The 25,154-nt window shown below is 36.7% G+C and overlaps 1 protein-coding gene across 1 annotated transcript; it reads left to right on the forward strand.

The window, feature by feature from the left end:
* The first annotated feature begins 4,917 nt into the window (after nt 1-4,917).
* Nucleotides 4,918-24,802, forward strand: LOC5567526 (meckelin). Its single transcript, XM_021851885.1, has 8 exons — nt 4,918-5,520; nt 10,097-10,827; nt 19,794-20,429; nt 20,496-20,777; nt 20,834-20,980; nt 23,489-24,244; nt 24,301-24,388; nt 24,452-24,802. The coding sequence occupies exons 1-8, from the start codon at nt 5,292-5,294 to the stop codon at nt 24,694-24,696; spliced, it is 3,114 nt and encodes a 1,037-aa protein (XP_021707577.1). The 5' UTR covers nt 4,918-5,291; the 3' UTR covers nt 24,697-24,802.
* Nucleotides 24,803-25,154: the final 352 nt, after the last annotated feature.

Genomic DNA, 25,154 nt, shown 5'->3' on the forward strand with positions numbered 1-25,154 from the left:
AAAAGAGTAGTAGTTTTGCAATTGGATATGTGGAGAGGAGCTTGAGATTTACTTCTTCAAATGGTTAGAGTAACTAAAGATTGATTATTACAATGACATCTCGTGCAGCCTTCGCTTTAGGTCAGGCCTGCCCAACCTTTTTCAATCGCAGGCCAAATCTAAGAAATAATGCTGTGCGGCGGGCCAGATTTTGTAAATCACAAACATTTCCAACATTTTCTTAAAATGTATCGACAGATTGTGAAGTATGTTTTTCATTAGAAATTGAATAGAGCATCTTGCTAAGGATCATGTGAGAATCCTTCCAAGGATTTAGTGTTTATCTTGTCAGGATTTCGGTGAGAATTATCTTCTGGATTATATAAGAAGATTAGATTAGCCTATAAATGTTATAAAAGCCGAGTTCTTTGAAAATGATGTCCATTTTTTATTAAAAATCAACCCATGAATCAACCTCAGAGTTTTATAAAAATTTCGAAAAAAAATTCTTCCGAAATCCTTATTTAGTCGTCAGAAACCTGCCATTGATTTTGCGGAAATCCTTCCAAAGGGATCTGTGTGAGTTGTCCAGATGTTGTTACAGATTCATGCACTGGGTAATAAGTAAGAATACTGTAAAATATTTCATAAAAACATCCCTAGAATTCTGTTCTGTTCGGAAACCATTCCATGATTATGAGATAATCCTGTTCAAGATTTTGTGAGAATTGTGTCCTTGTTTCGATTATAATATTGGTTAGGACTCTGTGGGGCCTTCCTTAGCCGAGTGATTAGAGTCCACTGCTACAAAGCAAAACCATGCTGAAGATGTCTGGGCTCGATTCCTGGTCGTTCCAGGATCTTTTCGTAATGTAAATTTTTTGACTTCCCTGGGCATAGACTATCATCGTACCTGCCACATGAGACACGAATGCGAAAATGGCAACTTTGGCAAAGAAAGCTCTCGGTTAACACTTCAGTCGTCGCGCTGTTGTATTTTGTATAACACTGTAGAAAAAATCTTTTTTCGTTCACAACAGCAGCGTGGGAGTTCTGACGGTGGCAAACCGCGCGACGACTGGAAGGTTAATAACTGTGGAAGTGCTCATTGAACACTAAGCTGAGAAGCAGGCTATGTCCCAGTGAAGACGTAATGCCAAGAAGAAGAAGAACAAGATTCTGTGGAGTCATGGTAAAGATTCCATGATAATGTTGACCAAGTATTTCATAAAAATCTTGTCTAAGATTATGTCATAGAATTTGTTACAATCTTCCCCGAATGTTGTATTCATGCCTAGTATTCAGTGAAAATCCAGCATGTTATTCAGTGAGACGGTGTTTGACGAAATCCATATAAGAGAGATTGTTTTTTGTTATTTTTTTTTATGAGGTTTCCAGCTGGAGCTGTATGACAGCTTCTTTGTCTGTGCTGGACCTCGTAGTGCAAATTTTACTTCTACTTTTGCCAATATTTAGACGGAATAGGCTATGTTGCCCGCTTTAACACTATTTTTTGAATATTGTGCAGAAGTAGTTTTATTAAATTGTTTTTGCTTCAGTTTCCCTCCCGTAGTCATGTTTGTATAGTCAGCCTTTAGTCCTGGGCAAGTTGGATTCTTGTTTACGCATAGAGAAGCGACATGAAAATATATGTTATTAATTAATGCATTTCTTGGAAATAACATACATATGTAGTAGTAGTCTATGTTGACAAATTGTAGCACAGATGTCATCTCCAAGCATCTTTTGACAATGATAGACACAAACTGTTAATTATACAGAATGCGGTCTTATATCAAACGATAGCGATAGCGATTTTTCCCGAATGAAGGTTATTGAAGTGAAAAACATGAAATGTGCTTCCATCTATACGCGAACAAAAACCAGCTGAAGTGCCTCGTCATTGTACGTCATGTATTATCTAGTATTTTAGTCGTTTATGCTACTAGTCTGGAACGTGATGTGTTATACTATATGAATAAATTTCAAAATATGAATCAAGTGTTTGGTTTTAAATAGTAAGCGACCCGCTGTGTCTGAGATCCCTTTACTGCGCTCTAGTTCGTGCTATTCTGGAATTTGCTGCGATAGTGTGGTGTCCGTTCCACGCCAGTTGGATTACCCGAATTGACTCTGTTCAGAGAAAATTCCTGCGCCACGCCCTTAGAAATCTTCCTTGGCGTGATCCCAGTAACCTGCCTCCTTACGAAGACCGCTGTCGTTTATTGGGGATTGATACTTTGGAGAACAGGCGTTGTGTATCGCAAGCCGCTTTTATAGCCAAGTTGCTTCAAGGGGACATCGATGCACCATCCCTTCTGGCTGATGTTAGCATCTACGCTCCGGAGCGGAATCTGCGTAGACGGAATTTTGTCAGTCTCGGCAGTCGGAACACTCTATACGGACAGCATGACCCAATTAGATATATGGCAACGAAATTCAACGAAATTTATCATCTTTTCGATTTTAACATCACTATGACGACGCTTCGTAATCGATTTGCTGAATACTTTAGGCATAGTTAAGTGTGCATTTCATGTAATGTTGAAGTTTTGATGCTCGTTTTGTTTGTTAGTTTTACTTATATTCATCAAGACAAATTTTATGTCAGATGGATCAAATACAAATAAATATCTTCCGAAGGTCGTACTGGAATGCTAATCAATACAATACTTTTCTAGGAGAGATGACTGTCTATGTTGCCATCTTGTAGTACCGAATCCAAGTTGTAGATAATTCTCATATTAAGAAGTATAAAATCTAAATGTATTGTAAATGTGTTTGGTTTGGTCATCGATGTGCTTTATGTTCGTCTTATTGTTATTGTTCTGAGGTCTTCTCAAAATGAGAATTCTGTTGAATAATGTCTCAAGTTAGTTTACAGTTTGGATAGACATAGCTATTGGTACGGTATTATCGGGCGGGTGAATATGTAGGGGGCTGAAACGGTATACAATATGCGTTCGCTAAAAATTAAAAATGTTACTTACCCCTTTCTTAGTATACCCACCAACGCTTATGGATCGTTTTTACCGCAGTTTGAAGTTAATTCGATCCGTGTCCGTGCTGATCTATGTGGTTCGGCTCCTAATACGACGTTTGGTACATACGACAGATCACTTGCTCCCTCGTGATGGTGTTGTTGTTTGTTGTTATACATGAAAAGAAAGAAAGAAATAAAGCTATTAGTATCAGGAATAAACAGGATTTAGTGTGTTTTCATTGAATTACGTTTGACTACATCGCTGATTATAGTCAACGACATCGGAAACTTTATGTGTTGACTGTTGATCTAGTTTTTCCTCAGATTCGTTGGTCAGTATTGCTAAAGGTCCTTTTTAACATGCTTATTAGTACTTGGACAGGTTGAATATTTTAAGTTCACTACTTTTGTCATGTTGGTCAATAATTATTTTGATCAGTTTGTTTTATACATCTATTCATATTCAAATCTGGTCTCGTCTGTTTTCATTTAGAATCGTCGTAAATACATTTCTATGTGTTAGAAACTATACTAGAAATAAAAAATAAATAGAAAGTCATTTTTTATTGTCCGGATCCACTTTTCGGTGACAAAATAAAGCTTCATCGTGCCTAAGCACTATCTACTTATTAAAATTTTGCGAGAATGAAGTTGTTGTAGTTTTATGATACCAACATAATAAATGTGGTTTTTTATTATGATTCTAATGAGAGAAGCATAACAAATTAACATTTGTGTCACATTCTACTCGATGGATCCTTAGTCATTCTTCTCATTAGTCAATATTATAACCATTTAAACATAATCTAACCTATCTGCATCAAAGCGTGGCTACGGCTCCTGTAACCCCGATGCCTGGTAACAGGATAACCGTTGGATCACATCCGTAAGATTGATGTATCTATGCCAGATGGTTGATGACGCGGCATTAAACAAATATTTCCTGATGTGATACCACCACGACTGGACATGTCTTTGGTTCCCATATAAGTGCTAATGGGGTAAGCCCACCCATCGCGGCAAGATTACACGTCCTAGGGGAGGGATATAAGAGAGATTGTTTTTTGTAATTCTAACAAAATTGAACAACCAAAGCAACTTATTTACTATGAAACATCGAATAGATCTCCACAAGCTAGATTCTCGTACAGTTCCAATGGATATTCAAACATCAAGTAAAGAATGTCTAAAAGTAAATATTAGTATGAAGTAAAATATTCAGCCTTGGTGTACTCGAGTCTCAAGTCTTCAAAACAGTCAACTGGTCAGATATGAGAAGATGTTTCAAACTCAGATGCCACACAAAATGGTGTCATTATTAGGGCACTCCTGCTTTACGTATTATGGCGCTCAACTCAAAATCTACTTTGGCGACCCGCAGACAAAGATAAGCGTGATATAATCGGCTAAGAGAAAGGAGCAGATTTTCAAATACCTACCAATCATAGTGTTCTTTCACATGGTGGGACGATGGGGTGATTGCTGCGATAGCACGTGGCATTTGTACATCGGGTAAATTTTCACCATCTTGGTGAGGCCTGAGAGATGATCACAGAAAAATGCACAATATTATGATCATCTTGGAGACCCCCAGTACAAATAAAACGTGTTACATTTCGCAGCAATCATCATATTGCCACAACATGTGGTGAACATTGTCTTGCAATTCTTACAGAGCATTTTGATGGTACTTAAAATCAGTTCAGTTTTTTTTTACGGTTATCTCGCGGTATCTTTGGCTGCGTTTTTTTTTTTTTGCTGAATTCGATTTTTATTTGAGCGCCATAATATGTACATATATAACCATAGAGATACCGGCGAATACAACACCACGTGCTTTCGTTTTGCTCTGCTCTGCTCCTACATATAAATACTTATGTTACTCAATCACGTTCTTCAAAAACATATGATTTTGGGCAAAACAAATCCATTCGTGTTTCCTGTCTCATTACCTCCCAACTGCTTCCAGGCTACAATAGAGCCCTTCACCTGACTGCAACTTGACTCGTCACGCACGGTTGGAGGCACGAAACGGCCAATGTTGGAGCCTATAACGATGGTAGAAACTGATACTGAACAATTCGGCGACCAGGATCACCATGGAAACATCAACAAAACAAATCAAGAACAACCTACTACGACTAGTCACTGAACAGCCACTCCGCAGTACAGTTTGACCCTTTCATTGAGGATGTCTAACCCTATAATAGCAACTTCTTTTCCGTTACCGGTTGTCCAGGAGAAACATCAATCGCAATAAAACTAATTGATTACCTATTCATCGATTAAAGTTTTCTTGTGTACTTTTAAGCGAAGTTTTCAATTCAAAATGTCGTCTAATTGGATAAAAAGTGTTGATCCAAATACGGTAGTGGCCCTGTTAACGCTGATATTTTTACCTCATGCTATCATTCAAGCAGATTCTGATTTTTTCAATATCAATGAAGTTATTATTTACGCAACACCGGATGGTTGTCGGAATGGTGAATATTTTGATACTTTTGCGTTCAAGTGTAAAATCTGCGATGAAGGATTACATCTCCAGGTGGCAAACGACCGTAAGTGTGTAGAATGAGCTCTTATTGATTTAACAAGGAAACAAGGTTTTTAATAATCATTAGTAGATTAGAACTTCAAAATATTCTCATGCAAATATACCACTTGGTATACTTTTTAGTTGATCAATATTGTCCAAACGAATACATCTTCTTCTTAATCTTCTTGGCATTACGTTCTCACTGGGACAGAGCCTGCTTCTTAGCTTAGTGTTCTTATGATCACTTCCACAGTTATTAACTGAGAGCTTTCTTTGCCAAAGTTGCCATTTTCGCATTCGTATATCGTGTGGCAGGTACGATGATACTCTATACCCAGGGAAGTCAAGGAAATTTCCTTTTACGAAAAGATGCTGGACCGACCGGGAATCGAAACCAGACACCTTCAGCATGACTTTGCTTTGTGGCCGTGGACTCTAACCTCTCGGCTAAAGAATATCTCAAGTTCCACTCAACATAATCGAAAATACAAAGTACGATTAAATTTCTAGCTCTATTGATTCACAAAAACTTGAGAGGCAGCATCCATTTATTACGTAACGCTAAAAATGGAAATTTTATGAGCCGTAACGCTTGAGCCTACTTCCCCCCTCCCCCTAGAGCGTTACGTAATTTGTGGATGCCGCCAGATATACATCTTAAATTTTTTGATGATAATGGAGGATAGGGGAATAGTAGGGGAAATGCATGGTCTCTCATATTTTTTTTTCATTTCTTATCATTTAAAATATTACATTAATTTCTTTTATCAAGGTGTTCTGTGTTAGGCAAAACTATAATCCTAATTTGGTAAAACTAAATTAAGCATTTATTTACATTTTATTAACAACATAGGGAAGGTGTACCGGTATTCGCCATGCACCAGTTATTCGCCACCTCGGATCATTTGCCGTTTTACGACATATATGGTTGCCAACTGTTTAGTGTTTGCTTTGAGATGAAACGGAAACATTATTGGAAACCGCAAAATTTTCTCAGAAAATAATAGAAAAAAAAATTTACCTGTTTTTCACCATGGTGTTCCTGATTCGCCACCCTCCATAAGAAATCAACATAGGTGATTACTTTTTATATTTTCCCTGCTGAGCATGGATCGAAAGCTTTCGTTTAATGTATTGAAAGTAACCAAAGGTCTTTTGATTTACATATAAACAATATGTTTTTCCTTGGTGGCCAAAACTGGTATACCTTCCCTATTACATTTCATTTACCGTAGCAGCTCAGCATTTTTATAGGTGAGTTGATTTCACCTGCTTATAAGACATCCTATGTTCCCTTAAATCAAGCCTGCCCAAGATTTTTAAGCCGCGGGAAAAATTTCAAAAATGATATAGCGTGGAGGGCTTAACTGTTTGGTGTACTTCAAATTGAATCGAACCAGAAAAAAAAGTTTCTCTTGACTGTAGGATAAAATTGTCTTTCAAAGGGTTTAAGCTGAAGATGCATCGAAGCCAAAACTCGAATTTTCCAGAGTACAAATTTAGAGAACCAGACAGTCGTCCGGGCTGAAAATTTGAACGATTGGTTTCCACCAGCGAGCGACCCATATTTATTTTAATTCACTCTCGTTTAATCACGATCTAAACATTCTTTGAAGACTAAAGGTGATGTTGGTGCTATAGGGGTCAATATCCCCAGAGTTTGTAGAAATTCCTCTCAAAATTTCAACAGTACTAATCAAAATAAAGTACACATTGACTGGTTCTCATTATAAAATGATCAAGTTTGGAGGCTTAATTCTAGTTCCAAATTCGCTCAGATGGGAAATCACAACGTTTCATAAAAAATGTAAGTTTTCACGAATCTTCAACTTCGACTTAATTGGCGAAATTTGAATTTACAATCATATTTGCATTTTTCGCAATTGCCGTGAAAAAAAAGACTACAAATAAAAACTCGAGGGAAGATTAAATGAGATGGTGGTTTCGTTCTTACATTAAAAATCAGAAATATTTGTCTACAAGCTTCAAATGATTTTATATCTGTAATGCTGATTTGCCTCCGACGAAGTGATAATTAACATCGCACAACTTATTGCGCTGAAAGATAATGTGTTCATTGAAAAACTTGAAAACGTATTTATGGAACAGCACAGCCTAAGAATGATTGGACTCTATCACGCTAATGTATGTGCGTCCAAAAATAGTTTTAATAAACTTTTGGATAAATTACGAAGGATGTAGTTTTAACCGATATCAGAGTATTAGTATCTCGTTCAACCCTTCATATTGAAAAAAAAAACAAAATCTACGCATATTTTTGTTAAAAAAAAAAACAAATATTCTTTGACACCCGAAAGTTCTTTTATACTTCCACAAGTATAATTGGGAAAATTTTACCGGGTTTAACAGATATTCTTTGACTAGCAGTGTAAGTTCATTTGAAGATCTATGCCTAGGCTGGACAAGAAAAGCTTAAGTTTCCAAATTTTGTATCTATTTTTTAGTTATCTAGAAATACTATTTTCTGCTCGAATTTTTTTATTCTCGTTTTACTTAAAATATACCTTTAAAAGAACATTAATTTTAGGTTTAAATATCCCAATGCTGAAGGTGTTTGGGTTCGTTTCCCGGTCGGTCCATTATAATTTCGTAATGGAAATTTCATTGACTTCCCATGAGCATAGAGTATCATGGCAGCTACCACACGATATACGAATGCGAAAATGGAAACTTTAACAAAGAAAGCTCTCAGTTAATAACTGTGGAAGTGCTTATTGAACACTAAGCTGAGGAGCAGGTCTGTCCCAGTGATGACGTAATGCCAAGAATTAGAACAATCTCATAGATTTCATTAAGTTGAACGAGAGTGTTTATTATTTAATGACTCAAGACGGTATTAACTCGAAAGTGTCAAAAATGTCGAATGTTACAAATATGCAGTTATGGGCAGTGTATCAACTATTTAAAACAAGGAGTACACCGGGGCAAGTTCGATTCAGACAGCGATGATATGTGCAATACTGGAAGATGTGAAATCAGTTCAGATGTTCAGTGTTCAGACTGGAAAGGTGTTAATTTCGTTTGTGAGTTTGAACTTCATGCCGTTCAAACACTTGCACTTTCGAATTTTCATTTCAACATGTCACACAAGAGTGCAATTAATTAGGAGATCGTTTATGCAAAGAAACGGAAGTGTCAGAATTGTCACCACATGGTTGAAATCGATTTTAGGGCAGTGAAGAAGATCTTAATGCATATGAAGAAAGATAGAGACAGCTTAACTATCAATACTAATTACATGGTTGCAGATAGAAGAGGAGGTATGCTCAGTAGACTGATGCAAATTTTCAAGTTTTTGCTCTCCTATGCTTAAACAGAGTTAATTGTGGTGAAAATCATTCTCCCAAAATTTGAGATGATTTGGAAGAAATTTGGTTGTGCTCATGCAATTTGAAATTTATGTGGAAATTACTATGGAAAAGGCAAACGTTTTGTGTTCAGTCCTCTAACTGCTCGTAATAATAATCTATGGAAAAGTGAACATAATCTTCTCATGTGAATCATTCCCAGCTAGAACTTTGCCGAAGATCACATTTTGAGTGGACCTGAGGATAATTTTTTATCATTGATAACAATGTCTAAACCATGCTGAGATAATCATTCAATTACTTCCAGAGCAACACTGGTTTTTTTGCTGTAGAACATAGTAGCCTGGATTACTTTGATCTATTCTACCCGCCAGGAGCACCACTGTTGCCTGCCAAGCAGTTGGTTAAGCATGTAAAATACAAACCCACTTTATGATTATGAACAGCAATTTATCCTGACGTCCAATCGAAATGTGGTCTTCGGAAAAGTTGAAAGGATTTCATATGAGTAGAGTTTGTTCACTTTTCCACAATATATTATGACGACGAGTTAGAGGGCTGAACATAAAAGCTTTGCATTTTCCATAGTAATCTCCATATAAACATCAAATGGCATATGCACAGTCAAATTTCATTCAAATCATTTCAAACTTTGAGAGAGTACTATTTACCATAAAAGAAATCGTTCAAGCATAGGGGAGCTAAAATTTCAAAATTGGCATCACTCTAATGCTCAGTGGTGTTGGTTTAAGTTAAAGTTACGAGGTCAGATGAGAGATCTATTTAGTTCTTGACACCATAAAAAGATGAATACAAAACAAGACAATAAAATTTCAAAACTTTTTTAATCAAAGATTTGATTTTCTTAAAATATTCATTTCCATGGGGGAGGGGGGGTTGAAAATCTTCCAAAATTGTCTTACGTAATTAATGGACAGCCCCAAAGTAAATTTGAAAACTTTAGCCGCTAACGGTTCAAATCAACAAACAGAATCATACTGTGGACATTTTTTGTGTATTTACTCAAATTACCTTACTTTTTCAACTTGTGAGCGGGCTGGAACATGAGCGGATACTGTTGCACTGATGGTAAATTATTTTTCTTTCATTTCTATACATTGAAGTATTAATTGATTCCTTGCTTGATTTCACCATTGTGTTTAAGGGTTAAGCGTTAACCATTTAGAAATAGTTCGAGTTGTGAATGAAAATTCTGTATGAAATACTCAAAAAAAAAAAAACCCAAAATCAACCTTTTTTCCTTTGCAGATCTTTCATGTACCTGTGATGAGAGGTCAGTCTCATGGCGAGATTACGATAGCTCTGTACAGGGCCCGATTTGTCGCAACGTCAGTGATTTCTTCGACAAGCCGGGACCACGAATCGAGATCCTAAAGTTTTGTAAAACACGTCACGTGGGTCTCCTCAACGCTACCAAAACCAGTGGAAGAACTATTCAAGTATATCGTAAAACTTACCCTCCCGGTAATGAAAGCACTGTTTGCGGTTGCAATCAACCTAATACAATTCAATATGATGACCAACTGCGTCCGCGAGAAACGGTTCCGTATTGCTTGCAGCAAACTTTACTGAAAGACATTCAAAACCACCAACCCTTCAGGCTGGACTATCGTCACAATGGTAATGTGTTCCGTAACATTAAGTATTTAATCGTGTTTTGTCATGTGATGCGGAGCACGCGACACTGCCACTATTTGGCCAATCTGTGCGTACTTGCGTTCTACAGCTTGGATAAATACTCGCCATGCAGTATCTTCTACACCTATCAAACATACGACGTATCATCGGGAGAGAACCAAATCCCAGGAGTGATTAGTGGCAGCCTGTTGGGGCAGAAAGGCGATTCTGGAAAGTTGGCCAACCTATGGACGATGAGCGACACTGTTAAGCCCCATCTGTTCTACCGGCGCGGAAAGTATGTCAACGAAATTTTCGACAAGTACTTGGACTTCAGCTACGATGTCAACGCAACCAATCCGGTAAGATGTTCTATGTTCGCCTTTAATTGGCTAGATATGCTAATGCGATACCGGTCGATTTCATAGCGTGCCATTCAAAGGCACACAGCACACGAAGGATCCTACACCTTCTTGCTCGCTTTAGAACGGTGACCGCTATTCTCCTTCTCATTAACGTAAAGTGGCTTGGGGAAAAATGTCCGCATTCTATTTTACAAGTTTATGAATGGGGGCAGAAAATGGCACACTCGCACACTCCGTTCATTAAGCTACAACGGACTATATAAAATTTTACTATGTAGATAAGCGAAGTATGCACCCATGTGACCCATGCTTTTCTTTGTTGTTTTAAAATGTTTAGTGCCTATAAATATAAGCTACTGTACAAGTAAAGTATGCATTTGTGCATCAACATAACTTGATTAATTTTGATGTTAAATGTTTTTTTTAATGAAAAAGTTATTTAAATGCATACTTTTTGACGTCCAATACATAACATATATTTTTATGTATCTAGTTACAGCAATATGGTTAGCGCTAATGATCTAGAACAAACTCAGAGATAATAGATATCCGTTATAAGCTTATGAGCGATTATTTCATCAGGCTATTGGTATTCTATAAAAGCATTCAGTAAAATTGACAAGGCCTCTTTACTCTAGCAATAGAGAATTTGAGGATTTGAGTGAACAACATTCGGTGTAAGTATACTTGGTAGAATAAATAAGGAAAACCCAACATTTTTCGGAAAAATCTATTAATTTTGTTTAATGTGAAACAGCTTGAAATCCAAATTCAATAATAAGCATAAGCATTGATGACTGTACAATTCGTAATCCTGAATTGACCGGAACAATAAAAATTGTGCAGGAAACCAACAGATACTGTTTGGGTTTAGCGTAGCATCTTCAATTTTAAAGGGCTCCGAACATAGTAATGTCAAGAACGGCGCCGGCGCCGAGGAAGAGAAGGAATGTTAGTGTGACGCCCATTGCTACATGAGACCGAAATCGCCTCTGTATCTCCATGGTTTTCACAGAAAGGAGTTTTATTAGTGGGAAGGTTCAAAAGCTACATGGTCGAATTTACACTCCCGTGCAAAAGTTTGGGTTCACCCCCTATGTGATTACACGTCCAATTTAAACTCTCTATGACGCATTCGAAAGACAATGAGTTATTCTTACTTCGTAAGTATTTTTCCATCAACAATTTTTGATTTTTGTATACAGTGAAACCTCCATGAGTCGATGTTCCATGACTCGATATCGACTCATGGAACCACACTAGAAACAAAATTTCATGGTTACTACAGTCGACACTCCACATCTCGATGTTCTACATCGCGATATCTCTCCGTATGTCGATGATTTCATAAGTCCCTTCAGTCTGCATACATTTTCACTCTCCATATCTCGATATCCTCCTTATCTCGATATCTCCATATCTCGATGCGTTTCTGTTGATGTATCGTTCTCAATTTTCTCTCCGTATGTCGATATGACCAATATCGAAGATTACTAGACCACAATTTTTGGATTCAAAGCAAATTAGGAGCGCAAAATGACGTCTGTTTGTGTATTACTTTCTTGGCAACGAAGTGTTTTTCAATCTAGTATTCATCAAAATTTTGTTCTTTGTCTCGATCTCTCCCTATCTCGATGGTCCCTTCGATATCAAGATGTGGAGAGGCGACTGCATGATGGTCCCTAGAAACTGCTTTCCAAAGGATTGCTGTTCCATGATTCGATATTTCCATGAGCCGATGGTCCCTTCAATATCAACTCATAGAGGTTTCACTGTACTAAATTTTGACTTAAGTGAAGTATGTACTTCAACAGAAAAGTAATCGCCTATCTCGATGCGTGGGAAAGCATTTTTCTTTGATCGCAGTACGGAGTTGAAAAGAAATGTCATTTCTTGGGCAGAAATTTTTACTTTTCTTGAGCATACTTAGCTTTAAAGTTGAGACATTTTTCAAAAAAGACACTAAAAAAACATGTCTGATTTCCTCAGCATTGGATTGTCCAAAATTTTAAATCAATGTGTCATAAGAATCGTAATCTTATATTCTTTGAACAGCACTTACCAAAATTTGACTGAAAAATCTAAATTAATGAAACAGTTTGGGATCACCTGAGCCGCACGCAAATCATTTTTATCAATATCTCTGCCATTTTTCAACCCATTTCAATAGTTCATACCTTTTTCAATCACAAATAATGGCGCGTACATGATTGGTTTGAGATTTCACAGAATTTTCGCGTTTAAAGTAAGTTCAGGTGAACCCAAACTTTTGCACGATACATCATACTGAGGGGTGAACCCAAGCTTTTGCGTGATGATTTGAATGACTGTTTAATCGAATTTAGGTAGTTTTAGATTTTCCACCAAAATGTTGTGAGTACCCTTCAAAGGGTTCATGGACAAAACGTCGAAAGATAAATCGTCGAAATAACAAAAGGCCGAAAGACAAAAGGTCCAAAGGACAAAAGGTCGAAAACGATTTGCTTGGTGGGAATTTTTTCCTTCTTTGAAAAAAGATTTTCGACCTTTGGTCCCTTAGTTTTTGTTCTTCGACCTTTTGTCCTTTCGACCTTCTGTCCTTTCGACCGTTTGTCTTTCGACCTTTTGTCATAGATTCATTTAATGTTGAACATGGGTAGGAAAATGAGTCAAACAAACCGAATCATGTATCTCATTTTTTTTTAAATAGAAATAAAAGCTTATAAGGTACCGCGGGGCAAGTGGGTAAATGGGGTAAGTGAAAATAATTGGAATATTTTACTGAATATGTGAATTAATATTGTAAACTCATGCGTAAATCTTTGAGGCCATTGAGAACATTACGATAGGCAAGAGATTTCTGAGATTTTTCAGCCATTATTGCATAATAGAGCGAAATATTGTTAACCTGTCAACTATAACTCCGTAACAAGTTGGCGGCGTGCAATTTTATTTTAATATTTTCTGTAGAAAAAAGTTGGGGAAAATAATTGTCTGTACCACTTTTAAGTTGTCCCCTCTGACAGTCTTAAACTGCAATGAAAAAAGTTTTAGAATTAATTTGACATAGACCTAAAAATAACTAAATTGAAACACTGTCAATTTTCTAATCACGTGGGGCAAGTGAAAAGTTTCTCATTAGAGATTGAATTTGTGTTTTCTCTATAGGTAGCTATAAGTATAAAAGGTTCGCAATTATCATAGAACAACAGAACGTGCTGATAATTCAAGAAACACTATACTCAAAGCGTCAAATGCTATTATCATGGCCAAATCATGGAACTTCTCTAAAAAAAAGGTTGTCAAATAATACGATATTAATATGTTTACTTCGGAAAGCCGATTGAAAGGAAGATGTTGATTGAAAAGTTCCAATATAAGAGAACGCACGGAAATCTCGTGGTAGACATTGTAAAGCTAGTTCAAAACATAAAAAATGGGGTATAGGTGTATCCACATAAAAATGTTTCTAAATACTTTATTGAAGGATTTCGTTTGATTTCTCTTGAAGAGTTATCCGACGTCATATCCGATTTTCTCTAAAACAAATAATGAGCGGTGGAAATTCTATAGATCATAAATGCAATTGCTGTCCCATGATAACATTGTAAATGTTGCAGTTATAATGTTGTCGAATCATTTCAACAAACATAACTGAACAGAAGAAAATTCAAGTAACAAGAATAAAATTTTCTTTGTTTACATATTACTTATGTTACTGTTCATTGGGACGCCTTAACAAATGTTAAAGGTAATGGAAATTGTGAATGTAACTGTTAGTTTTTGAATTTATTGGTCAAAACGATAAACTTTAGAGGTTTTTCAAAAACTTTTTCTGTACTTTTGTCTTCAATTTTACATAAAAATCAATTTCAGTATACTGCTTATATTTGGTGAGAGTCAAGCCAAAAAATAGACACGACCTTATTTGTTTTAATTTAGGGTCTCTAGAATTTGAAGAATCCCAACTATGCGAAATCCATTACCCACTTGCCCCACGGTACCTTAGTGACGAACCCCCAAGAAACAATTTTTGCTTTAAGAAAAGTTTCTCAGAGCTTTTTTTATTAAGCTGTTAGTTGCTTAACGATTTACTTAGTTACCATTAAACTATTATCCAAGCCTTATTCGCCCAAAAATGGATAATCTTTTCAACAACAACCATTTCATTAACGTAATGTAGTACATGTTTATTTAATGACCATACTTCGGCTGTTAAACAGTAGTAACAATATAAGTAGACTTTACAATGTTTATTCATTTATTGTTACCACCCTGATCCTAGACCAATATGTAAAAATTGATTTAGTTTGTACAAAATTAAAAGACATCATAATATAACGTGATGTCTGCCAATTTATACACGCGATGTCTGGGCTGTGATGGCCGTGACAGACTAGGAGCAAAAGGTTGCACGAAAATCGTGTCAATCACATGGTATGGCATGATACTGTGATTGACGGTAAATCATGCAGCTAAGAAATTGTATCAGAGCTAATACTACCCCTAAAAACATAGCCGTCCTAAATGAATTGCCGAACCAACACATTGCCGTCTCATTTTGAAAAATAGAGGCATATCGGTCTCTATATGACATTGACGTTCTAGTTTTTTTTTTTCGGCGGATCAATTATACCAGAATGAGTAATCTATGTGGTGGTACTGAAATATTACACCATGCAAAATTTTGAAAACTGAAACGATATATTTTCAATATTTCATTTTTTTCCATATGGTCATTATATAACCAAATGATGGTCAGGTTGGTTGTGACAGACGTTTCACACACTTCTCATTGCTGAAATATCATCAATGATATTTTAAAAGCTTTATGCACACTATTTGTATGCATAGGTCATGTAAAAACAATAATCGTATTAGTGACCTCTATTCAAGTACTGAACAATAGCTCAAAATAATGTAAAAATACAGAAATACAATACATTTCATTAGAAAAATATTTATAAAAAATCTTTGTGTTACAAAACTGAATGATTTTTCTAATACAATAAACATAACAAATCAATTTATCTTTTAATCCCAAGTTAATAATATTCGGTAGTTTAAATATGGCCCTTCAAAATCATGTTTCTTGCTTAGTAAGGCATCTAATATCAAATTATTTACTACAGAATGAAATGAAATCAATTGCTGTAAACAAAAACTATGATATTTTTCGAAACATAATAGTGACTAAGCCTTCAATAGGATTTTGCATACAGAAATACAGATTAAAAATTCCTCTAGAAATAATTACAAAATAGTATAGAACAGGGATGCTCAACATGGGCCACATGCACACCTTAAAATGCATAACTGTGGCCCATAATTTCGTTGAATACCCAAATAAGCTTCTCATCACTTCAATTTAAAATGAGAGTTAATTGTATTTGAGAAGTTCAGCTTGTATGTTATAAATCAGTAATATTAAATTAAACGGAAATTCGCAGGATCCCGCTATAAAACCTCAAGAGCTCGGTAAGAATCTTCATGTGTCCGTGAGACACTAGTCCACAGAAACCCACTAGAACTCAGAACTAGCTCACTAGGAATCCACAGGATCTTGCTTAGAATTATCAGTATCTTGCTTTGGAGTCAGATAGCAATTGAATTTTTAGGATTTTAGAATTTTAATTCTGCCACCAATTTTCAAACATTCTCAAGTATCAGATGGAAATTCTCAAAAGTTAATAAGGACTTCGCAGACTACCACTAGGAATATCCCAATTCCGCTGGAAACCTATTCAAAATCCTAAAAATTTTGCCGACATATTCAAAATAGAACTAAAAATCCACAGTATTCCGCTAGAAATACTGTAGATGCCTTAAAATTCTTAGCAGTTTACAAGGAATCGGCAGATTTTGCACAGCATCCCCAACAACTTATTGTACATTCTCAGGATCCCGAAAGAATCCCAAAATGTCCGATAGAAATACCCAGATTTCGCTCAATATGTTCGAGACACAGAAAATGGAGCATGCCAAAAACGGAATCCCAATGTATTCAAAAATACGAAGCAGTTATTTCTAATTCTGAGTAAAGTTTAATTTCAATTTTGAACTCAGGAGGAATTTTCATTTCTTAAATAACACAATAAATTACTGCCCATAACTGTCCCATATGGATTTTCGAACCAGCACCTTTTTTGATCGCAACTTACATGTTTTGATAGATACTTTACTATGCATATGAAAAATAACACGATTTGTTTTAACATGTCGTGGAAAAATATAAACTTGGTACCGTCAAACTGGGTATCTTGAAACAAGGGAGAAATTGGCTACACTTTGACATGTTACCAAACTGTCGTTTCGTTCAGCATTCAGTTAAATTATTATAATTTATTCCGCCATTTATTGACCTTAGATATACAACAGAAGATTTTTGGGGGTTTGTGTATTGTTTCTTTTTTGGTTGGTTTGCTGGAGGTGAAAATCATATTATACGTTGGATTGTATGAAATAAATGCTGCAAAACGTCCCTCCTCGTTCCTACAGCACAAACGGTAGAAATATATCATTCGAGGTATTTACTATCAGTTACAGTACTTAGTAGTGTACAAATTGACAATATAAAAGTTTTGATATTTTGATGCTTAAACACTATAAAAATTCAAAAATGTTTTTGACTTCCCTTGTGGGGTAACTTACAACACTAATTTTGATCTCAATATTTCTTGCCGTTCGTCATCTAAAACACATGAAAAGGCAAAATTGAACATACATTTGTTGAGTAACATTAAAATGTTTGCAGCTTTATCAATTCAATATACGTTTGGTACTTAATATTGGAAAACTTACATATCACAATCGCATTATTATTAGATTTAGTTTTATTTTCTTTATAGAAATAATGAATAATTTTTATACAGATTTTCAAAATTATTCATTATTTCTATGAAGAAAATAAAACTAAATCTAATAATAATGTGATTGTGATTTGTAAGTTTTCCAATATTAAGTACCAAACGTATATTGAATTGATAAAGCTTTCTGCATTATATATGATGAAAGTTATGTCGAACCACCAGCAGACACTATTTTAAGACATACATATCAATATGTGATACGTCGCTTTGATTTAAATATGTATATAAATATGTTATGTATAACCTAAAATACCATTGTATATATAGAAAAGTTACATTTAAACGTTTCAATGGCTTTCCAATAACTTCAAAACTTATGATAACCTAATACGTGGACACCCTATTACTCATAATAGGGTAACGACTGTTTATTTCGTTCTTAAACGCCAACGGTTGGCGCTAGCGGCAAAAAGTACAGGCAACTACCTTTCGAATCAGTTTCTTTCACTGGCCGCCGAGCGACGACACTGTTGTTTGTATTCCACCCACTGATCGCGCTACGCTGGATTCTCAAATTTCTCAAACTTTAAACACAAGCGCATGGAAGAAAGGTAGTCGGAGAACTGTCAAAACGTATGGAAAATAATGAAAAACGTGAATTACTTGCAATAGAGTCCTAAAGGCTTGTCCCAATTTTAGTGCCAAACTAATTACTGAGGCGTCCGATTTGAAAACGGTCTTGGGCAAAGTTGCAGCTGATGAATGTGTGTCACAGTATCAATGTAGTTCCAATCCCCAAGAGCATATGGGCAAACACTATGACCGATTGAATGAATTGGTTATTTTTCTCATAGTAATTCCCATATAAACTTTAAAGGGCTTGTGCAGTCTCAGTTTTTCATTTGATATGACCAATATCTATGTAATTATGCTGACACTTGAGGTGACGAACCTTTCAAAGTTTGTTGAATAAAGTAAACCTTTCGGAAGTCTACACTTGAAGTGTCGAACCATTCAAAGTTTTTTTTTAATTACAAAAATAAAGGTAAAAAGAAGAAGGTGTATTGAATAAAAAAAATTTAGACATAAATAATTTATGAATCAAAGTTTACGTCGACACTCACAGTGACGAACCATTCATATTTTTTTGAAAAATCATATTTACATCTCACCTTTGTAACGATTAAAGGCGCAGTCATACATAGTTTATAGATTAGAAACAGTAGCACGAAACGAGCTCACCAATTGATCCGCCATCCTTGAGCAGCAACAATCCTCTTTCAGCTTCGCTCGTTTGCTCGGCTATATAAAAGCACTCAGAGAAAATAGGCGCGCGACCCGTGAGGGAAAACACTGACGATCCTGCCCTCTTTGCCGGCCCCCGCAGAAGCAAGCGTCAAGGTCGGAAGATTAAACACAACTAAGCGATCGCGGTTTTTTTTTCACTTTCACTCAACCATCGCGCGACATGTTTGGTCCTGCCCTCATCGCCGGCCCCCGCAAGAGCCAGCGTCTAGGTCGAAGGATCAAACACAACTCGATTTTTGTGCAGAGCCCCATAGGGATCGTTCTAATATTACGTAACGCAACAGGGGGAGGGAGGGGGTCTTACATTGTGTTACGGTCCATACAATTTAAAAATTTTCATACAAAAGCTGTTACGTGGGGGAGGGAGGGGGTCTGAAATTGGCAAATTTTGCGTAACGTAATATTTGAACGAACCCATATGAACTATAAACCCAATTAGCTACTGTAAAAAGTGAATTGCGTTAAAGTTCATATTTTTGCTGATCAATAGAAGCAAAATGTGTTATCTGTTTGGTTGTGCTAAACGAATACGGCTTGTAGAAATATATTAGAAAATTATGAACATTTGTATGAGAAGACAAGCTTCAAACTTTAAGCGCTATTTTCCCAATGCCTACTTTTTCCATTTTCTCAATGCCAACTTTTTCCATATGGGACAGTTATATCTTTATAGGCAGATTAGGTAGTAGGCAAAAACTAACAGTATAGATTTTTGAAACTCCTTTCCCTAAATTCTCCCTTCCCCTCTTGTACATATAAATGCTACACGTGTTGATCTATTTGCAGGTGCCGATAAAGCAATGCTGACCCCATGACATTAATCTTTGACCCTTTGCCTCCTTTATTCTTTCTTTATTGCTTATACAGAAGAACAACACGCTAAACTTTACCCTCGTTAGCTACGATTTATATGGCCACCTGAAGAATTTCCGCGCCATGCGCCTAACTGATTTGAACCTCTGTGAGCGATACTCTGCCAGTCAGGAATTACGTATCCGTTTTGCCCAAAGCTATCATCGTCGATGTCGGATCAGCCTGCGGCGAATGCTGCAGGACTTCAGTGAACCGGAGTTCATAAATCTCTACGTGGACTACTACGATCAGAAGATACGCCTACTCAGATCCATACCGGTGCTAATAAGGAAGGCATTATTTTCCCACAATGATGATCCCGACCCGGAGAAGTGGCAACTTGTGCGAAGATTCCTCATGGTAGACGCGTTGTCTGGTATGAATGATAACTTCAAGCCTAGATTGTACGACGAAGGTACACCCCAGGAAAAGTATCATTTTGTTCGATACATCAAACGTGTTGAACTTGAGTTTCGATTGCATACCGATCATGAGAAGAATCCAAACCGCGTAGCAGTGCCTTTGCTGAAATTGGAATACGGTCTGGTCAATATTTCTAAGGAGTTGGCCAATTCATTCTTTGAAGAGTTGGTGGACTTTGAATTTAGAGTAACATTCAATAAACATTATAGTTTCGAGTCAATTTTAGAGGTAAAGCCAAACAAACTTTCTATAACATGCATTAGAAAACAAATCGTCATTTCAATTCAATTTCAGATAATCTTGCCAATATTTATGTTGCTGGCATTTACAATGACACTCTTCCAAACGTTCTGCCATAAATTGCGCCAAAATAAGCTGTACTACGACATGGAAATATTCTTCAATTTTGTTGTGTACCTGTGCTCCAACGTTGCTACAGCACTTTTGGCAGCAACAATCATCGTAGCATTGCACGTGTTCGTCACCTACAAAACGCAAACCGATGTCAAACTGCTGCTTCCTGTGGAGGTGCAGAATGGGTTGGAAATTTTTGTCTATCTTTCTTTTACATTCAAGGTTGGTATAGTGTTTCATCAACGAATTGTTCATTAAACTTACATTTACCATTGCAGCTTGTAAAATTGCTACGGAAGTTTGTAACGATCGCATCTATTGACATATTCTTCATTGATTGGGAACGGCCTAAGATATTCGATGCAGGTATAGGCAACCAACGAACACATTTATTGGACACCCCATCGATTGCATCTAGTGCTACGGTAAGTACGATTTTTGCCTATTTGTGTTGTCAAACGGTATATAGTTCGAGGTGGTATTGGTACTATGGCGAATACCGGAATAGGAAATACTCACCCTATTCATTTTGGAGAAGTTAACCCTTTCACGCCCATGGTGTCTGTAGAGCACCAAAACTTTCAACCTTTGTAGCTTTGAAAATAACGAACAAAATAAAATTGTTTTCACGCTACTTCATAATTACACATCTCCTCTTTCACTTCAATGCCTTATTTTAGGGATGCCTACAAATTTAACATGTTTTTTTACGAAACATATGTATGAAGGAATGGGTTTTACTGGTCAAAAAATATTACATGATTTCAAAACCTGATATAACAAAGATGATTATTCCTGAAAGTAGCAATAAAAATATTTTCCAATAGATTTACCCTTTATTTGCACTAACATATGTTCAGAAATACACAATTTAGTTTCGCAATAATTGATTGAATTTGATGGAACTTGTATGGTGCACATATGCAGCACCACTGGGCGCACGGCACACAAAAATGTGTAATATCGAAATTTCATCATTGTTTACATTCAACATAAAATTGTTGTTATCAGCTCAATTTGCAAATTTGACTGAAAAATCTTCAAAAAATAAGGTAAATCTTTACGAAAGTTATTTTATCGGATTTTCCGAAGAAGATTCTCTGATGCTTTGAGAGGATTTGACGAAGTTAGATAAAGTGGCGAAAATCGTTAAGCATGCTTTGGCAGCATCCACAAATTACGTAACGCTCTAGGGGGAGGGGGGGAGTAAGCTCAAGTTACGGCTCATACAAAAATTTAAAAATTTCCATACAAAAAGCGTTACGAAGGGGGGGTGGAGGGGGTCAAAAATTTCCAATTTTAGCGTTACGTAATAAATGGACGCCGCCTTTGAAATCGATTAGGTCCAAAAGTAAGTTCAAAATTAGAATTGTATCATAAGCGGAATGTATATAGAGCTATATTACAGATTCCGATATCGTGCACTTTATCATTGTCCCGAAGGAGATGAAATGAAAGAGGAGAATTTGGATATGAGCGATGATGAAGATGAAGTAATCCAGTTGACGGTACTTCCATTGTCGGAAAACATCGAAGTATTGCATTATACTTATGTAACGATTTAGGTAAAGGAAAAGATGAGAAACTACAATTACAAAAGCGTTTGAAGAAAGCTCACCTAAAAGAATACGATGAAGGCATAAAGTACTCCAAGTTCCTGGTGGTGCATCAGAGCACCACCTGTTATATGATTTTAAGTTACCTTGAACACTAAAGTTCAAAAATAAGGTTTTGTTCTACGATTTTGCGCATAAATGTTCATTTCTATTTTTAATCATGAAAAAAAGTCATGGGCGGGATAGGGTTAACGAAAAAGAGGGTCGATGTAGAGAAATCGACGGAGTCACGTAAGCCCTTATGAAGTAAAAGTGCGAAAATAGAGAACCAGGCAGCGTTTCAAGCCGAAATCGCGATCGATTGGTTACAACCTGGGAGGGAGGCACCGATACTACACACGAAAAATGAAACAAAACTTTTCCAAACTGCAAGATAACTCCAGCTCCCTCACGACAATCAAGGCAGGTTTGGGGAAAATCGCTAGTTTTCATGTTTTCATTTGTTGTGCACCTTCGATCTTTCTGGACAAACATGGGCCATAGTTTTCAGTGTTTTTAATTTTCATTTTTATTTGTAAAGAGTAAAAAGATGCGTGTTTCAATACTTACGCTCTATCAAAATAAAAGATGCTATCGTGACATTGCATTTGGACTTGCAGGAATTGAATTTCAACCGATTGTTGTCAACTTGGATAAAATGCAAAAATATGTTTTGATAAATTACGTGGTTTTTCATGTTTGTCCACTCTTTATGATCCGGGCTCACAGTGACAGTTCGTGACAGCAGAAATCTCGGCTCACCTTGACGTACAGAAATTTCGTATAGGTTTCTCCCTCCCAGGTCACAACCAGCGAGTGACTAATCGACAAAATTGCAGCATAAACTAATGTCTGGTTCTCTGGTTTTGTGCTCTTTAAAATTTAAGATGTGACTTCGATTCATCTTCATCTTGAGTCCTCATCAACTGCAAAAAGCCAACGTATGCGCTGTCTACGTTATCGGCCTGGTCAGGGTTTTCTACTGAATAATATATTTGCATGTAGCTCTTCTGGCATCCCTATAACCTGGCCAGCCCAACGTCGCCTGCCGTGTTTTATAAGCTAGACAAATTCAATTTCTCTCTATATTTAGTATAGTCTGTTGAACACAATACTTGACATTTTTTGTACGCAAAATTAAGAAGTGTTTCTTTTCGGTGATTGACGTACTATAGTCTGTGCCCTTTTTTACTTCTTATATAAATGAGGTTCTCCAGCCAGCTTACAAAAAATTGTTCTTCTTCCTATATCTTCAACAGATGAATCACGATAATAATTATATACATTTCTAGGATTTTATGTGACATGATTTACAAATACCTTTTTTTCTTTTTCTAGGCTCGTCCCACATGTGACAGTGTATCCGCCTGGCGCAACTATTTCATTGCCAACGAATGGCAAGAACTGGCTACGAAGCGTAAAATATCCATGTTCGCTCATACCATCCTGCTGATTGGTGTTTTCTTTCTTTGCGGACTCGAACACTGGTCTTCGAACAGCTTCCACCTGCATCTCTTTAAACAAGAAGAATACTTGGGAAAAGACGACAAGGTCCTAAAAATAGCTGTTGGTATAATAGTGTACACCATAGTGTACGTAGCCCAGCGAATCTACAACGCTCTCATCTACGAACGATTCGTTGAAAACGCTATTCAACAGTTCATAGACGTAGCATCCATTGCAAATATCTCTGTCTTCATCTTGTGTATGGAATCATACGGTTTCTACATCCACGGTCGATCGCCACATGGTTTTTCCGATACGGACATGTGCTCTATGATACTGCAGTTTAAACGGGAAGAGGATAACCTTTGCGGTAATCGAGGATTACTGCCAGGTTCAGAACAGCAGACTTACTCGATACTAGTGCCAAAGAATCTGCGAGCTTTCTACGATAAACTGATAGCCCCACTGAGAAATTCGTCCAACTTCGGACCGCATCAACATCTTAACCAAACGCATTTGATTGGCAGCACCAAGTTGAGCAATTCCGGAGTGATCAGTAGCCCTGGTGGACATTACGAGTACACTTTTGAGAAGACGATCCTAACGTACTACAATGTAAATCGGTTCTTTGCAGCTTTTGTAGACCATGTAAGTCAATGGTGAAATAATGTCATTTTGCCGCTGAACAAACCTTTTATTTACAGGCTTTGAAGGACCTAGATTACATCATACAGGAGCGAAGTATTCTAGAGAATATTATGAACTGTGAATTCCAGAGCTATGTTACTGAAAGTGAGTATGAAATTTATTACTGGAAAAAATGTGTTACTCAAACGTTATTAATATTTCGACCAGATAAAGGTGTGTTTTACATCGATAACGGACACTCTTTCGACCAAGTCTTGTTCTACGGGAACGAGTGGACTTTCTTCCAGCTAGAGCTTGCCTTATTCCTGTCGGTTGTGCTGATAAGTAACGACTATCTGATGGCGGTCGTTGTAGTCGGGATAGTGTATAAAATGTTTGAGATTGTCATGAATTATCTGTTGAAAAACAACTTAGCCAAAAAGACACTTATCGATAAGCGATTTTTGATTTAATGTAGATTTTTTACTCAATGTTTTGTAATGATCTAGTTTTAATCTTCCAGATCTGTATTATAAATTATTCGAATAAAAAGCGAAGTCCCTCGATTAGGTCAAAAAAGTTGTTAAATTTTCGAATACTGACACAAACTAGACGTTCGCTTTATAAGCCGATGGTCATTCCCAACCCTCGAACAAAACAAATACTAAACGTAGACCGGTCGCCCTTGTACTCCAGTATCGCCAGATCAACCGCACTTACAAATGAAACAACCAGATGAACGGTTGGGACTAACCACCCCTCACTGTTTAAGTACTGATAATCTTCTTTTTTTAGGCAACAATGGCGCCTGCTACATCAGAATGCAGACCAATGAGGGGAAGGGGTGAAATTGATTTTTTAAAGTTGACCCATAGTAGACCGGATATATCCCTGCATCTACGCCGGTTTATGCGAGATGGAATAGATAGAT

This window comes from Aedes aegypti, chromosome 3 (assembly GCF_002204515.2).
Source record: "Aedes aegypti strain LVP_AGWG chromosome 3, AaegL5.0 Primary Assembly, whole genome shotgun sequence".
Taxonomy (NCBI): domain Eukaryota; kingdom Metazoa; phylum Arthropoda; class Insecta; order Diptera; family Culicidae; genus Aedes; species Aedes aegypti.

Excerpts from the sequence above, each read along its gene's own strand:
- LOC5567526 (XM_021851885.1), top strand. The coding sequence starts at position 5,292 with ATGTCGTCTAATTGGATAAAAAGTGTTGATCCAAATACGGTAGTGGCC. Across the intron at positions 10,828-19,793 it reads ATGTCAACGCAACCAATCCG|AAGAACAACACGCTAAACTT; the intron begins GTAAGATGTTCT and ends TTGCTTATACAG. Across the intron at positions 20,981-23,488 it reads CGATTGCATCTAGTGCTACG|GCTCGTCCCACATGTGACAG; the intron begins GTAAGTACGATT and ends TTCTTTTTCTAG.